This window comes from Micromys minutus, assembly GCF_963924665.1.
Source record: "Micromys minutus genome assembly, chromosome: 23".
Taxonomy (NCBI): Eukaryota; Metazoa; Chordata; class Mammalia; order Rodentia; family Muridae; genus Micromys; species Micromys minutus.
Window position 1 is genome coordinate 4,339,373 of NC_137958.1, and position 17,511 is coordinate 4,356,883.

General features: G+C 41.7%; 1 protein-coding gene across 1 annotated transcript in view; it reads right to left on the reverse strand.

Moving 5' to 3' along the window:
* NDC80 (NDC80 kinetochore complex component) overlaps positions 1 to 17,511 on the reverse strand; it is a gene marked incomplete at its 3' end in the record, with an annotated part of 29,490 nt that extends 11,979 nt beyond the window's left edge. Inside the window, exons 1-10 of the mRNA XM_080936059.1 lie at positions 17,408 to 17,511; positions 15,816 to 15,893; positions 14,043 to 14,166; positions 13,776 to 13,948; positions 11,603 to 11,705; positions 7,033 to 7,122; positions 4,692 to 4,785; positions 3,601 to 3,707; positions 2,684 to 2,828; positions 57 to 262 (exon numbers count right to left, since the gene is read on the reverse strand). Of these exons, the coding sequence (XP_080792185.1) occupies positions 57 to 262; positions 2,684 to 2,828; positions 3,601 to 3,707; positions 4,692 to 4,785; positions 7,033 to 7,122; positions 11,603 to 11,705; positions 13,776 to 13,948; positions 14,043 to 14,166; positions 15,816 to 15,893; positions 17,408 to 17,508 (1,221 nt within the window). The 5' untranslated portion in view covers positions 17,509 to 17,511. The remainder of the gene's footprint in view (positions 1 to 56; positions 263 to 2,683; positions 2,829 to 3,600; positions 3,708 to 4,691; positions 4,786 to 7,032; positions 7,123 to 11,602; positions 11,706 to 13,775; positions 13,949 to 14,042; positions 14,167 to 15,815; positions 15,894 to 17,407) is intronic.

Genomic DNA, 17,511 nt, shown 5'->3' on the forward strand with positions numbered 1-17,511 from the left:
ACAGACCCGTACTGACGACAGTTGGGATGAGGCTGCTAAGAACATGGCAGACTTACCGCCTCCTTGCCTCTGGCGTACTTTAACTCCTCATTCCACATTTGTTGTTGTTCAGCCTCCAGGTCTTTGGTTAATTTATTAATAGTCTGCTGCAGTTCATTTTTCTCATGATTGATCCTCTCGATGTCAGCGATGGAATACTTCTGGTTATCAATCACACTCTGCAGGCGAGTGTTTTCCTGCTTAAGTGTTTCACACTCTAGCTCTGCATTGGAAGGAACAGAAATGTCAAGTTTCTTTAATTTCTACCAAGAAGCTGATGGCGTCATTTAAGATGGCTGACGCTTAGATACCCATTTTGTACAAATACACCCTTTCTTTTGGTAACTGATCCTACTTCAATAAGGATATAAACCAATACAACTGAAGTTTTGTGTTAACCTCTTCCACACTGGCTTTAGAACAGCTCCAGAAAGAATGATACGACAAATAGGCCTATCCAAGGTTACACTTAAAACTTGAAAACAGATACAGTTTGGCTCTGTTAATGTTCATTTTAAGCGCTTCCCACACTCTCGTACAAACTCTGAATTATTCAGAAACGTGGTTTTTGCAGTGTAATTGGTAAGCTCTACTTTTGAGTTGGTTTACATAACTTTAGGCATATGTTACATATCTGCACAAAAGCATAATAGACGTACAGAATTGAAATATGCCCTAATCTTTTGTAGTCACAAAAAGATATTTAGAGAATTAAAACAAAGTATTATTCTTCAACTCAGCTTACAATTTTTTGGACAAAATATTCTGATAAGACACGGGAGGTGCTAAAATGGTGTGGTTGATACAGTGTCCATGCGAGAAACTGCAGTCTCAGGAAAACTGTACATGTTTATAGACTTACTTCTAAACTGCAGTTTGATGGCTCTGTGGTTTTACGCAGCCTCTGCCCTGCTTCTGATGTCACAGACGTTGGCAAGCAATTTCCGTCATAGCATTTCCCAAAGCTTAACTAAGGTTGTTATGTGTTCCTGAACAGATGTTACAAAGACACAGGACACACATGAGCCTCCTTAGCTGTGTTTCTGATTTTTACAGAAGGGTGATGTGTAGTTTCCATCTTATTTCAGCTGCTGACTTGCTTACAGAGGACTAACAGAGGATAAGACATCAAGAACCTAGCTGATTACGGCCAGTAAGACTGCTCATCCAGTAGACCCTGGATATGCAAGTGTGGAAACTGATTTCCAGAACCAAATGAACTCTGTAAGAACTGACCTTTTACCTCCACGTGTGCCCTGTGGTATGGTCTCACACATATGACACATACATGCTAAGTAAAAATATAAAATTATCAAAAAGGAATCTAGCTTATAACATAATATATTCATATAGAGTACTCTATGATATATACATATAAAAACACATGCAAGTTCATATACAGAAGACCTCTGTTCTTCAATAGCCTGTCTATCGCTTCAGAAGCCATGCGCTCGGGCCAGGCAGGAACAGTGGTGCACAGCTATAACCCTAGGACTTGGGAGGTGAGCTGAGGCCGATCTGAGTTGCTCAGCAAGTCCCTGTCTAAAACCAAAAAAGTTATGTACTGAAAATGAGTCACAGTGGGTGAGCAAGGGCCACTTTTCTCTGGAACACGTCAATATCACCTTATCTGGAAAACGGTCTTTGTAGGTGGATCTGAGAATGCTGGTGTGAGACAACACTGGACGATGCAAGTGTGCCTTCAGCAGCGTCATCGCTGTCACCGTGAGATAAAGGCAAAGGGAGAGCTCATGCAGATAGGAAGAAGACATAGGGGCCAGAGAGATGCTCAGAAGTTTGGACTTGTTGCTTTTGCAGAGGTTCAGGCTCAGAACACAGAACCTACATGGATGGTTTACAACTACCTACAACTCCAGTTCCAGCAGATGTGACACTCACTTCTGACCCGAAGGCACCAAGTAGTGCACTTAGATACAAGCAGGAGAAACACTCATAAAATTAAAAACAAATAGAAGGAGGAAGAAGAGGAGAAAGATGACGATTGAAGGGTGTGGTGGCAATTTACAATCGTAGCTGAGGAGTCAGGATTTTGAGTTTGAGGCAAGCATGGGCTATATATTAAAGACTTCTGGAGGCTGAGGCAGAGGATTGTCAATTCAAAGCCATGTGGGAAACAAAGCCAGTCTTGAGGAAACAGAAAAGGCAATGGAAAGACAGAGGCGGAGATTAGGAGTGATCTGGCCATAAACTCAGAAATGCTGCCAGTCTCAGGAGCTGGAACTAATTTTCCAAATTTTCCGAGTCCTTTAGTGAGCATAAATTTATTAAATCTTAGATTACATTTATTACTGTGAGAGTTAAAATGTATTATTATTTTGGGTATTTTGAGACAGGTTCTCTCAGGCTGGCCTTGAACTCACAGAGATCCACCCACCTGTATTCCAAGTGCTGGGATTAAAGAACTACACCACTATGCCTAAATGAAAGAACAAATTCTTACTGTTTTAAGCCATGAACTGTGTGTTAATTTGTTACAGCAGACTACAAAAAGCACTGTGAAACTTGGTAGGTGACAGACAGTTATCACAGAAGGAAAGGATTACCTAGCTGCTTGCATATCCGGTATGTCCGCAGAAGCCCATAGGCCAAACTGAATGACTTCATTACCATTAGCTCTGCTTACCTAATCTACCGATTTCTTCATCAAGACTACTCAATTTCTGTTCCAGAATAGATGAATGAGACTCCAAATTGCTCATGTATGCTTTATAGTTTTGAACATCTGCTTGTAAGGAAGCTTTCAGTTTCTTCAATGATATCAGACGGTTCTTGAAAGAATGTATTAAATTAGTTATTTTCAAGAAGCATTCCATATTTTAAAGAAAGCAATATTATTTATGCTTATCTTAGAGGAAGTCAAAGAACTTTAAAAAAAAGCTATAGTATTATTATAACAATAATTTAGTGAGAGACATCAAACAATTTAGAATAGGGGAAAAAGACAATGTAGCTCAAATACTTAATCTCTGGTTACCATACAGAACAATCGGGGTGTTCCACTAACAAAACACAAGATCAGGTTAAGATACTGCTATCGGGGATGGAGAGATGGCTCACGGTTAAAGCACTGGACCTGCATTAGATTCCCAGCACCCACACGGTAGCTAACCACCCTCTGAATCTGGACTTCAGGGGATCCGACACCCTTTTCTAGTTTCTGTTAACATGTGGTACATAGGTATGTATGCAGGCAAAATATACACACACACACACACACACCCCAGAAAACCAAAACTAAACCCATGTCACCATCTTATTATAAACTCTTGCAGGCTGTTCTATAATCTATAAGTCAGTTTGTACTGTTCTGTTTTCACTGAAACTTAGGGCCTCTTGAGAACAGTGCTCCCTGCAAGTAAATACTCCAGGGGCCTTGTTCAAAAGATCTGTAAACAGGCAGGAATCTTTCGTCATATTCTGAGCACCATTAGTCCAGGGCTGATAGACCACAAGGGAAAAACAAAGCACCACAGACACCATGCAGTTTCATTGAGAGGTCAATAATATGTTAAAAATGAGTTCAGAAACATGTTTACTAACCGGTTCTTTTTCTCTTTCCTGCTCCAGTCTTGCAATCTGTTCATTTAGTGCTTTGTTTTCTGCTGCTAACGATTCCAGCTTGGATGCATCTACCTTATACAAGTCCTCTGGAGACAAAACCCAAACACCGCATCAAAGCCAACCCACAGTGCTCTCCAGCTTTTCCGCAGCTTAGTCCCTTCCCCAAACCACGAACGCAGCAGATGCCGCTGTCTGTACTGGCAAGCCTGCTTTTTCCGCCTGGAATGTCCCGGTGCCCTTAGCCTGCTTAAGCTTCCTTCCACCACACTGTTTGCCTACAGTTCCTTACTGAGTTACCATTCCTTTCTACCTAACAGAATACAAGCTCCTGAGGGCAAGGTTTTCGGTTCTTCATTACTGTATGTTTAGTGCCTGACACTTAGGTACATAATAAACATTTATTTGAGTGAATTCAGTGTATGTTTAATTAGATATAAAAATATTAAGTGCTTCAGGGTGACACAGTCCTAGGAACCCTAAGGAAGTGCTTTTGGTTTCTTCTCCCCTTTTGTGACATGGGTGTCAAGGTCACTTTCCCATATCGATGCAGAGCACTGAATGAAAAGTCGCTCACTTGGAAATGCAATGGCCTGCTGACTCCCTCCAAGTTGCTATGTAGAGACTTTACAGGCTCCCTAAGCAGTACATATTAAGGACAGGTATCTTTGTCTTCCCAACAAAGGCCATTTTGTATTTCATTTTATATCTTTTTGAGACAAGGTTTCTCTATGTCGTCCTGGCTGTTCTCAAACTCACTTTGAAGACCAGGTTGGCTCTGACCTCAGCAATCGCCTTCCTTTGTACCTTGAGTACTGGGATTAAAGTCATGTGCCATCACTGTCTGGCTTATTTAATTGCATTTGCTCTCTAGTGTGCAAAGCATCCAGGAGACAATGCATTTCTGTAATTCCTGTCAGGATTACGACTCAGGCCTGACTGTAACAGTTATTATTTAACCATTACTTCTCCCTCATTAAAGAACAATTTGTATTAATTGTAGAAGTCAGGCGTGGCGAGATAAACAAGGGCCCAGGATGACGTGGCAGTGCATGGGGGGAGGGGACACTCACTCAGCTTCGCCTGCAGCTCGGCATCCACGTCTTCGAAGGTGTCGGCCCCGGTCATGAACTTCTCATAGCATTTTTTGGTGTAGTCCAAAAACAACTGATTGGGTTAAGCAGATTTTTAAAAACAAAGACATGACTCTCTACTTGGTTTCATTTTTTTTTTTAGACTGAAAATTCAAATTTGAATAAAAATTAAGCCAAGAATAATAAGAAGTTATGCACATTTCTAAGAAGAAAAATTAAAAAACTTGTCACTATGCTACAAAGATAAACACAATACATCACTTCTAAATATGAATAGGTGTAAAAATATCTAATTAGGATAGAGAAGATGTTTTGAAGCCAAGCCAGAAGCCACATGGTGCCTCACAACTTCCACAGCGGCAGTCCCAGAGGGCTCTGATGTCTTCTCTCACTTCCCTGGACACCAGGCATGCATGCGGCGCACATACATATATGCAGGCAAAATACTCATAAACATAGGAAAAGTAAACCAGAAAGAACGCTGGGAGTTGGGAGAGGGGGGCTTACAAGTTAAGAGCAATTGTTGCTACTAAAAATGACCTGGTTTGGTTCCCAGCAGAGCATCTGACATCCTCTTTTGGCCTCCACAGGCACTGCACACAGGTACAGGCGCTGCACACAGGTACAGGCGCTGCACACAGGTACAGGCACTGACTGCACACAGGTACAGGTGCTGCACACAGGTACAGGCACTGACTGCACACAGGTACAGGCACTGACTGCACACAGGTACAGGCACTGACTGCACACAGCTACAGGCGCTGCACACAGGTACAGGCGCTGACTGCACACAGGTACAGGCACTGACTGCACACAGGTACAGGTGCTGCACACAGGTACAGGCGCTGCACACAGGCACAGGCACTGCACACAGGTACAGGCGCTGCACACAGGTACAGGAGCTGCACACAGGTACAGGAGATGCACACAAATACAGGCACATACATGCCGACACAGCACTCATACATACACTGTGAGGCACTTCTATAGATTGATAGAATAGACCAAAAAGGATGGACCTTACGAAAAATTGAAATGAGGTATGATCATCTCAGTCCAACTAAACAGGGATTAATGATAAAAGCTACAACCACATGGACACCTCTGGTGCATAATAACACATAAGTAGAGGCCAAAGCCCGGGGCTATGAGAGCTGTGAATCCTTAGTCAAGAGAAAGGAACTCCTTGTTTTCTGCCATGAAGCATTTTGATCAATGTAGTGTAGGCTGGTCTCCGACTGGTGACCCTCCTTCCTTAGCCTCCTTGAATGTTGGAATCATAGTGTGTGCCACCACATCTGACTCTAAGAGTGGCTAATCAAAATGTTCTATAGCCTAGAAGAAGTCTATATCCCCAAGATGAACAAATCCCCTTTGCACCCATTCTGTGCTTACTAAGAAACCCTCTCATCCCCTTGCTGAAATGGAAGGGATACCCTAAACAGGCAGAGAGCACTCCTGTAAGCAGAAAGGTAGGCCACTATGGCGAATTAATACATTTTTCTGGGCTGGGGAGATTGCTCAGTGGTTAAGAGCACTGACTACTTTTCCAGAGGTTCTGAGTTCAAATCCCAGCAACCACATGGTGGCTCACAACCATCTGTAATGAGATCTGATGCCCTCTTCTGGTGTGTCTGAAAACAGTTACAGTGTACTCACGTGAATATAAATAAATACTTAAAAGAATACACTTGTATGCCACTTCAGCTTACTTTCTTGTGGACTGGTTAAGAGTGAATCAGCTTCTCTGGTTGTGATCAGTTTGGACTGAAGAGGTTTATAATCCCACAAAGCTGGTGAAGTTATCCTGTGATAGTGCTATAAATGTGAAGGGTACTCAGCAGTTCCCAAAGTGCGTCTCTGTACACTGTCATCTGAATACTGGGCTTAGATGGCCAGTAGCTCTCACTGCTTAACCTTTAGGATGAAGGTCAAGAGGGCTGACAGCCATACTTGGAAGCTGAGGCAGAAATAAGTGTGGTCTGGAAAGCGTGCTGTACCATGGATAACTCTCCCTGTGACCGTTGTTGACGACTGAGCCCAGGCCTCGGGATATGTGAGGCAAGTGCTCTGAAGGGCACACACACAGGCACACACACACACACACACACACACACACACACACACACACACAGTCACAAGCACACACACAAAGGTGCATGCACACACACACACACACACACACACACACACACACACACGCACACACAGAAATTTGTAAGAAAGCAAAAGAAAAGTTCTATAAAAGAATAATTTTTAGTTAAACATCAAAGCAACCTCTTTGTATGTTATTTACGGTAATATATAGCATATAGTATACCTTATTATGTTTAATTCCATCTTCAGTTTCTTCTCCCCACGCCTGCCCATCATCAAATAAAGGTGAGCTTTGTTTCATGGCATCATGAATCTAATTAATGTACAAACAACACATTGAGTTGGTTGACTGGGAGATTTGTAATTTCTGGAAGCATTTAATCATACAACTTGGGAGTTCTAAAAAAGAGATTATATTCAGTCTTACATATGACCCTTCATATTTTAATAATTAAACACTGTGGAATTTAGAAAGAATGGTTCTGTATTTAGTTCTGCTCCATAGAGAGACATATCCAGATGCTTTTGCTGTGATTAATACAGTGTGAATATGTACCTATATTTAGATGTATGTATGTATATACGTATGTACACACACACACACACACACACACATGGATGCACGTGTGTGTAACACACCCTGCATGTGAAGACCAGAGGACAACTTGTGGGAGTTGGGTTCCTTCTTCCACCACGTGGGTTCTGCATACTGAACTCACACCATCTTGGCAGCAAGTGCCTCTACCTACTGAGCCAACTCAGTGCACTATCTACACAGTTTAATAACTCCAGGAATGCAAAACAGAATGGCCACATACAGGGAAAATCAATTCGTTCTCTTATACAAACTCAATTTACATGTTCAGATGAATTAACTGGCTTATATACATACATTCAAATATAAACTTTATGCTTTTCTTTCTTTTTTTTTTTTTTTGAGACAGGGTCTCTCTGTTGCTCTGGCTACCCTGGAACTCAGTAGACCTCTCTGACCCCAAACTCAGAGATCAGCCTGCCTCTGTCTCCCAAATTTGAGGAGTAGGACATACATTCTATTCTACACCCAGCTCTTAAACTTCCAACTTTAGCCACAAATATGAAGTTTAGATTGAATTTTACAGTATGAAACTTTAGAAGCACTATACTTGCTTAAATTTGAAATAGGTAAGAATGTGCTTGTCTATAGTGTTGGTACTCAGGAGGCTAATGCAGAGTTTTGCCCAGACTTGGGTACATGGCAAGACCCCGTCTCAAGCAACTAACAAGCAAAACAACCCAAAGGTGGGTTTCACTTGAAAACAACTAAATCTCGGGACTACAGGTGAAATCCTAGGAAGATGCTGCTTTCTACTTAGCAGAGTTGCTTGTCCTGGTACCTTTTCCTATGCTGAAGACATTCTCTAGGACTTGGGCAGCTTCAGGGAAATGGTAGAAATGTACCACTTGCTTGCCCTTCTTAGACAGGTGCAAAGTGACAGATTTCATGGAGTCTCAGAGAAGGGGAGCACGGAGCCCAGAAGTCTGTTATCTCTCAGGTAGTCTGTCTCTGCTGCCTTGTCAGTACTGCTACACCAGACATCAATAATAACTTTTATTCTGAAGTTCTGGGAACTGAACCTAGAGTCAGATGCACGTTAGACCAGCAGACCATCACTGAGACATTAAGTTCTCTTTTACTTTTTATCTTGAGACAGGATTTAAGTTGCCCCCACTGGCAAACCTCTCTTTCTGTAGAGTAGCCTGGTCTGGAACCCATGACTCCTTCCTAAGGAGCTGATATTATAAGCCTAAGCAGATTAACTCCAGTAGGAAAAACACTATCTTCTATCTGAATATATCATGATTAGATAATTTAAAAAAATTCCTTTCTTTGTAAACAGTTGTTGTATTAGAGAATAATTTAGAACAGGGTAATACCGTTCAAGAGCAATGAGATAAAATGCTCAGCAACAATAACTTAGAAATACCCTTACAAAAGCATCAAAACAAATGGACTTAAACACGTTGTTTCCTATGAAGAAAACTACATTTTACTGAAGAAACAAATGAATAAATAATAAAATAAACACTGTCCCAAGTGACAATTATCCCAAATTGTTAAGATGGAATCCTTCCCTAAATGTTTTTTAATGTAATTTGAAAATAATGGAAGTGCGTGTGTGCGAGCATAAGTGCGTGTGTGCGAGCATGTGTGCGTGTGTGCATGCGTGTGGTAACAAGACACAGAACTTTAAGGAATGTAAGTAGGCTGGGGAAATGCTCCACGGATCAAGTGCTTACTACACAGCACGAGGCCTGTGCCTCTGTAGCTGGTGCTGGGAGGTGGAGACAGGTGGATCTGTGGTCGGGCAACGCTCAGTGGGTGAAGGGCTCAGCAAACATGAGGACCTCAGCTTGGATCCTGGCACCATGTAAAAGCTGGGCAAGTCTGTGGGTCCCTGTGAACCCAGTGGTGGGAGGTTGGCTGGGCTGCTGAGACATGAGAATCCACATCTGACCATAATATGACCCTCATGGGCTAAACATAAGGCGGTCACAGTGTGAGTCCAGAGCGTACACAGCCTTGACCTTGTCTCCTGCACCCTGACCAGAAACAATAAGCTTCCCCCCAAAACCAGCATTCTTGCACATTAATAAGAAAAAAGGAAGAGAGGGTCGGAGAGAGGGAGGTAGAGGCATGTTATACAGCCCCGGCAACCTGGGCTTGATCTCACTCGTCACTGCACGTATGTGGGTGCACTTGCACTTGCACAGGCACAGACAGAGAAGTGATAATGATGAAAAGGAAAAAAAAACGAGAGGCAGTTACTCTTGTATGAAACTTTTATGTCCAACTTTAAAAACAAAAAAATATGAAAACAAATTAGCTATATGTTTTTTTTCTTGTCATGCTGTAAACTATTAAAAACATGAACAAGAGACCTGGCTCAGTAACCAACTCCAAAAAGTTGTCCTCTGACCCTCTCATGTGTGCCACAGCACAAGCATGTCTTCACATAGCTTACACACTCAGAGTTAGTAAATTAATAAGCCCTTTAAGGACAAGAGGGCTGGGGGGTGCAGTTCAGTTTAAGAGTGCTTGCATGGCGTACTAAAGGCTCCAACACTAACAGGGCAGATCAGGGGCAGGCAGTAAGTTTAGGGAACTACAAGTCAGGTGAAACCCGGACAGAAGCCAATCATGGGAGTCCCGGGCTCATTTGAGGTGGGAAACACAAACACAAAGTTTCCATTCCAGAAGCCAAAGCAAAACAACCACTCACGATATCCTAGCCTTTCTTCCTCAAATCCAAAGCAACCTGATAACAAAACAAAACACGTAAAACAACACACTCTTCTCCCCAAATCCCTGACTCAGTTTCAGTGTAAGGAGTTTCATACAAAAGGAAAAAAGCTGGATACAGTGGCGCACACTTACAGCCCAGCTATTCACCAAACTGCAGTAGGAAGATCACTTGAGCCCATAGTCTGAGTGCAGCCTAGACAACAGTGAGATCCACTCCCAAAAAACCCAGCCAACCAACCGGGACAGGTTTAAATCAAGAGCAGAGATGTAAAACTATGAAAACAAGCTGTTTTCAAGGTTTCGAACAGGTAGAGTTTAAAACAATCATGCCCATCTGCAGGCAAGCAATGTTCATACACAACAGAGCAGAGACAGGGCTTCTCTGTAAACCAGGCTGGCCTTGAACTCCGAGATCTGTCTGCCTGTTTCTTGAGTGCTAAGACTACAGGAGTATGCTACCACAGGCAGTGACTGAGAAGTCTGATAGCCACAAGTGTCCCTGGAGGAAGATTTGTCAGTACTTAGTTTAAAAAAAGTACAGTTAATGATGTAATTAACTAGTTAATTAACCCACTAGTTTATGGCGGAGATACATTCTGAGAAACGATTGGTGATTGTGTGCCGTGAACTCGGCTGTGTACTTCTGCAGACCTAGGCAGGATAGGTCAATTTGACATGGCCCTGTTCATCTAGTCAAGAGATGTGAGGCATGAGGCTGCTTGCAGTGAACGTTACTTGTCTTAAACACGCTAGGCAGCACAACTCCGTATGCTACGTGCTTTTATATGGCTGCAGCACAGATTTCTATCAGAATCACCAGAGACGGGGCACATTTTACAATGGCTCAGTCACTAAGTGACAGAAATGTTCATATCTGTGATGATTTTTATGGCACCACCATGCCATCCAGCATTCGACTCGGGACTGTATGGTTTATAGAGTAAACAGGACTTTAAAACCTATACCCAGGGCTTAGGTGCTCAGTGGTAGGACCATCCTGGATTCGACTCTTAATACCACAAAACCAAATAAAACTATATCCAAAGATAATGATTTAAGTTGTCTATAAGTTGGGAGAACACTCATTGTATATCCCCCTGTCCCCAATTATTATTAAGTTTGGATAAATACTGATTTCATTTGAAAAAAGAAGAAAACGAATTTCATGAAGAAAACTATGGACTCATTTTCTTCGAAGCTCTAACACCTCATGAGAACAAACTCAGGTCAGGCAGAACTTCCCCTGCCCACCTCTCACAGTGCTAACAGTTGGAAGAACTTCCCCTGCCCACCTCTCACAGTGCTAACAGCTGGAAGAATCCCCTGCCCACCTCTCACAGTGCTAATTTGGAAGAACTTCAAATCAAATGTGATTTGAAACTGAAGCAGATTTTCAGACAAGCTGCAAACATTGAGACTGGGGAGAGAAATGGAAAATCTTCGTGAGGAAAAGGACAGAACAAAACCCGAATGTTTATAGGTAGCGTAGAAACTCTTGGCTAAATACCTTGATGCAGTCTGTTAGCCACACCAAGGCGGCCACAATGTGAGGCCATGTGTGCGGGGCTCCCACTGTATACATGGAGCTCTTGGACAGCGCGAAGGGGTACCTATGAGAACAGGGAAAAAGGTGCCGTCACATTAGGAAGCATACCACGACACTCCAAGTTACATTTTAAAGCTCCGTGTGCCGCTGGAGTCCTAGCTTGTTGTGAAGGGATTTGAGTCTATCCTGGTGAGCGTACTTATCAGGGATTTAGTGTATTTATTCAATTCCAGATCACTACACCTACAACTCCTCACATTGCAGTGTTAACAACCGAGTATAGTGGGCATCTCTTAAAATCCATTCCTGATTATCTGTCACTAAATCTGCTCCCCTCCCTGTGCTGCTTCTTCTTCTTCCTTTTTTTGATTTTGGAGAAAGCTTCAGACTATAACCCACGGTCCTTTTTCCTCAGTTTCCCCAAGTGTTGGGATCACAGGCATACGGTACCACATTTGTTCTGTGCTTTTATAGATATAAATGCTTTTTAACTATCTCTGTGCCGCTTTTGTCAACCAGACAGATGAAAGGTCGATAAAGGAATTGCCTCCATTAGGTTGGCCCTTGGTTGTCTGTGGAGCACTTTCTTAACATGGCTGATGGGAGAGGGCTTAGCCCACCGCAGGTCCTTCCAGTCTTGGGCAGGTGGTACTGGGTTGTAGGAAAAAGCAAACTGAGCAAGCCACAGAGAACAAGCCACTAAGTAGTTTCCCTCCATGGTTCCTGCCTTCACTTTCCTCAATGATCAATGTAACAGGAATATGTAAGGCAGATAAGCTCCCCCCCGCCCCGTTCGCCTTGTTCTGTGTTTTATCCAAGTATCAGAAAATCAAATTAAGATGGTTTCACTGTTCTCACCATCAAGACCTTACCGTTACAGTGCTATTACCACAAACTATGGCAACCAGGTTGCCCTTATTCATGTTGTTGTTTTGAGACAGGATCTCACCGGAAAGCATTGGCTAGCCTAGTATTCACCACAAAGACCAGGGTAGCCTTGAACTCAGATCTACCTGCCTCAGCTCTCAAGAGTGCTGGGATTAAAGGCCTGTATGACCATGCCAGGCTGCACTTCACATTCCTCACTGTTTCAGCCTTTGATCTATTCCCCAAAGTTCTGTAATATTGAACTGCTATGGTCTGAATGTCTATTCTGCAGGATTCAAGTTGGGAACTTAGTCTCCAGTAATATGTTAATGATACAGAGATGAGACCTTTGGAAGGTGACAGAGCCCACATGAATGAATCTATTTCTTTATTAATAGGCTAGTGAAGGAGTGGCCTCGTTAGAAATGTAATCTCTTTGACACATTTGTTCTTTCTTGCCATACCTTCTAGTATATCACGACCCACCAAGAAAGCCCTTCCTTATTAGAGGCTGAGTAGATGCTGTACCCATGCTTTGGGGCTTCCTGTCCATCATAACCAAGAATTAAGCCACTCACCTGTTTTTAGCCCACAGATTTTCTGTATCACAGTCTAATATCTACATAAATCTTACAATATTTATTACATAAATATATATGTACTTATATACTTTCAATTACACACACACACACGCACACACACACATACACACGCACGCACACACACACGCGCACACACACACACTCGCGCACACACACACACACGCGCGCGCACACACACACACACACGCACACGCGCGCACACACACACGCGCTCGCGCACGCGCACACACACACACGCGCACACACACACACACACACACACACACACACACACACACACACACACACATGAATGGATGTTTTGGCTGCATGCATGGATAACATATGTATGTGGAGACCAGAAGAAGAATCGTTATACATGATTGTAAACCATCACTTGGTTGCTCAGACTCTAACCCGAGTCCCCTGGAAGAGCAGCCAGCAGTTTTAACCACTGAGCACTTTAGTTCAATGACTCCTATATTTTATGAATTACTGAGCATTGGTGTTTTGCTACAGAACAAAAAAAGTGGTATACTCCAGTATCTATTAATTTTCCTTTCTCTTCAATTTATTCTACAAATACTGCTCATCTTAAAACCCAAACTATTCACAAACTTACTATAAGTCCTCATTTGTTTCTTTGTTGTGACTTGATAAGGTCTCTAGAGTAAGGAGAAACATACCCAAGCTCTTTAAAAATTCTCGGGACCTCTTCTTCACACTTTGTATCAGGAAGTTCATATGATGGGCACAGAAAGCCATAAATAAAGGTGAAGATCTTCAGGAAATCCTTGGTAGATGGAGCCTGTAGAGACTTCATGGACACACTATATACATAACCGTTTTCTGTAAGAAACTACAGACATCTTCATGAAGCACTGAAAGCTTTGGACTAGAAAAATTACCGGATACAAAAACACTCAGTTCAGAAAATTTAAATTACTGAATACCTCATAGAGTTGTCGAATACACTGCTGAATGAACGCCTTGTCATTAAGGGGTCTTGGGTCCTTGATTTTTTCAGAACTGGAAAATATACCAAGCTGACTATTCCTGGAGCCATGTCCGCTAGTCCTAGAAGCATGTTTTTAAAAAGTCTATATTATTTCTAGGCTTTACATAACATACACAGTGTAACAACATCAAAAACCACCAACTTTAATTTTTCAATAATTAAACACAATTGTATTACTTAAGGCAGAAGGAGAGAGTATTGTGTGGGGTTACAGGAGTTCGTTTCAGGCACAGAACGAGGTGGAAACAGAACGTGCTCTGGGACTGGGGCTACAGCTCGGAGTTTTGTTCAGCATTCACAGCCCTTCATGCTCAATCCTCAGCACCACAAATTCCAAACCGAACCAAACCAAATTTCCCTGTGCGCCACACTGCCAGCACGCTCATCCTGAAGGTACTCCTCCAGTACACGGGTCTCCTGCACAAGTCTGTCCAGCCACCTGTGTCTACTGACCCACAGCCGCTCCCTACTCACCAGTCACCATTCCTAATGGAAACAATTGCAGCATTAAGGGTTAACAAAGAACTTAAAACATTTGGCCTTTGTGAAAACTCAGTAAATATTACATTCTGTAAATATTCATTTTTATCCATTAATCCTTAGAACTGCTCTAAAAGGAGATACTGCAATTATCTCTCTAAAAAATGAAACTGTTTTTGTCTGTGTATAGTGTGTCTGTATAAGTGTAAGCTGTGTGTGTGTGTGTGTGTGTGTGTGTGTGTGTGTGTGTGTGTGTGTGTGAGTGCTCCGTACTGAATTTGGGTCTTTGATTGAGCAGCAAGGATTCTTAATCACCAAGCCATCTCCCATTATCTCCACAAGGAATTCAAAGTGCAAAAAGGTGAGGTTACACCCCAGGTTGTACAAGTAACAGAATGTTTCCTGTTAATCTGTATCAAACTTTCCCCACTGCTAGTCCAGACAGCTGCTGATCTAGTGTAGAGAGGGTGCTCAACTAGTATTCAGGTATCACTACCTCAAATCTATTTTCACGATAACCTAAGGTGCATTTCATCTTCTCATTCTCTCCCGAGTATAGTTTTCTGGAGACTGGATGCTACAACAGTCTGGATGTAGCTGTGTAGATTCTCACCACCTTCCATTAAGTCAGAGAGTAAAGGTATCTGCATAAGTGGGAGACACTCCGCTTCTCAATGAAATGGCTTTGTAGCTTTGTATTGGAAATGATCTAATTCTGTTTCATTTACTTATTGTGTGTGTGTATGTGTGTATGTGTGGTGGGGGAAGATATAGAGGACAGGACAGCCTGTAGGAGGAGGTTACCACAAGGGAAGTTGAAAACTGACTGCTGAACTGAGAGGTAAGTACCTTTACCTGCTGAGCCATCTTGTTGGCCCAGAAATGTTTTTAAAAAGTAAAAGCATTATATTTTTGTAACCATATGAGATTATTATGATTTAAAAATTGAGTTTATATGACATTTTCTTAGCTTAATTTCTAATATAACCAATACTGTCAGACATAGGCCACAAAACAAAAGCTCTGTGAAGTCACTATTAGCCTTCAGAGTAAGAAAGAGTCGAAACCCAAAGGTTGAACTGGAAGATGACTCCTCTTTTCCCATCTGAGAACTAGGTACAGAACACAGCACCTTACAATCCATTACTATTATTTTTACTGATCTCTAAGTGAGCGAATGAATGTCTATAAGAATATACTCACTAAGTATAATTAAAAACCACATTACCTTTTCCCAAATATTGAGACTTTCCTCTCAGAGGTAGGTTTGTGTGTACTCAGCTTTCCAAAGGTTGATCTCTCCTTGCTTTAAAGAAAGATAGAAAACAACTTTTTAAAATAAATGTACAAATACCAGTTTAAGTAATTTTTGAAATATGTTAGAGCTAATACCTCTTTCCCACCACGCACAAAAATTTTTGAAAATCATATAAGTTTTTGGTAGCTGTTTCCATTGAGATGAGCTGAAAGATAGTATAATTTTAAAATGCTAAAAATTTCAATCTATGCTTTTTAATCTTAAAATATATTTATGTAGTGCTGGAGAGATGGCTCAGCAGTTAATAACACTGCTTTTCCAGAGGTCCTGAGTTCAATTTCCAGCAACCACATGGTGGCTCACAACCATCTGTAATGGGATGGGATGCCCTCTTCTGGTCCTCACACACATAAAATAAATAAATTACAAAAACAAAACAAAAAAACACAAACCCTAAGTAAAGTAGGTTTAAAAAATTCATTTATGTATGAATACAATTTTATGTATGGATAAAAATATAGGTTGACAGCTTTGTTTAATTTTTTTCTTTTAAAGCCTACTTTTTAAAATTTTCAGATAGGGTCTTAATCTGTATTCCAGGATGTCTTAAGACTTAGTATGTAGTTTGGGTTAGCCTCAGACTCAAATTTTTTCTCTCAGCACTGTACTAAGTACAGCTATTTAAGTCATACTTTTTTTAACTATAAAAAAACTGGCAATGGTAACATTTTTACTTTTAATACAGTTCAACACAAAATCTTTTTTGGTGTTAAGAATGTGTAGTGGTTTAAAAAAAGTGCTTCAAGTATCCAGAGGGAAAATATGTAAATAGTTCAAATTTCTAAAAGTAGCAGAGCCTCATACTATATCAACTCAAGTGACTTAAGATGGCTTATTAAATAGCTAGCTTGTCTGTAGACTATAGGATACATATACACAGTGTGGTTAGAGATAGCCTTCTGGTAACTGGAAGAAACATCTCTGAGTGAAAAACTCACGTTTACCATAAGAAATTCTTTGGTTGATTGTTCTGTGAACTCTATAGGCTGGGGAACTTACTATATAGCCACACTGGCCTTGAACTCAGTCAGATTGAGCCATCTTCTTCCTAGAGTCTTTTGAACCCTGGGAGTGTAGGTGTGTGCTCCTGTTTGTGTGTATGTGTGTGACCACACTGAGCTATGTAGCAAGTTCACCTGGACACCCGCCCCCAAAACTTTATAGCTTATCCCAAAACAAGTAAATCTACTTTGATTTTATTACTACCTTTGGTAGTTGGAAACATCTTAATAAATTGTGAGTTATGCCATGGTGACTGCTTAAGAGGTTAATTCCAAAGGAAAAGGAGGAAAGCAAGCATGGACAACCATTTCCTAGCATGCCTAGTAAGGAATCTGATTTTGGGGATTGGAGAGAGCTAAAACCTAGCATCATGTACACTTTCAGATTTTACCGGCCCAATCCATTACTACCCGGAAGCGATTCACCACGACATCACCTACGCCTCTATACTAACCATTCTGTAAAGTAAGCCGTGGAGAGCCACAGGAGGAGGCACTTACACTTGAGGGGTATGAAGGCCTGGTTTATTGAGGTCCAGGGATCTTAACTCCTGCATAGAGAGGCGGCCAGCACCACAGGTGGAAACTGAACTTCGCTTCATGCT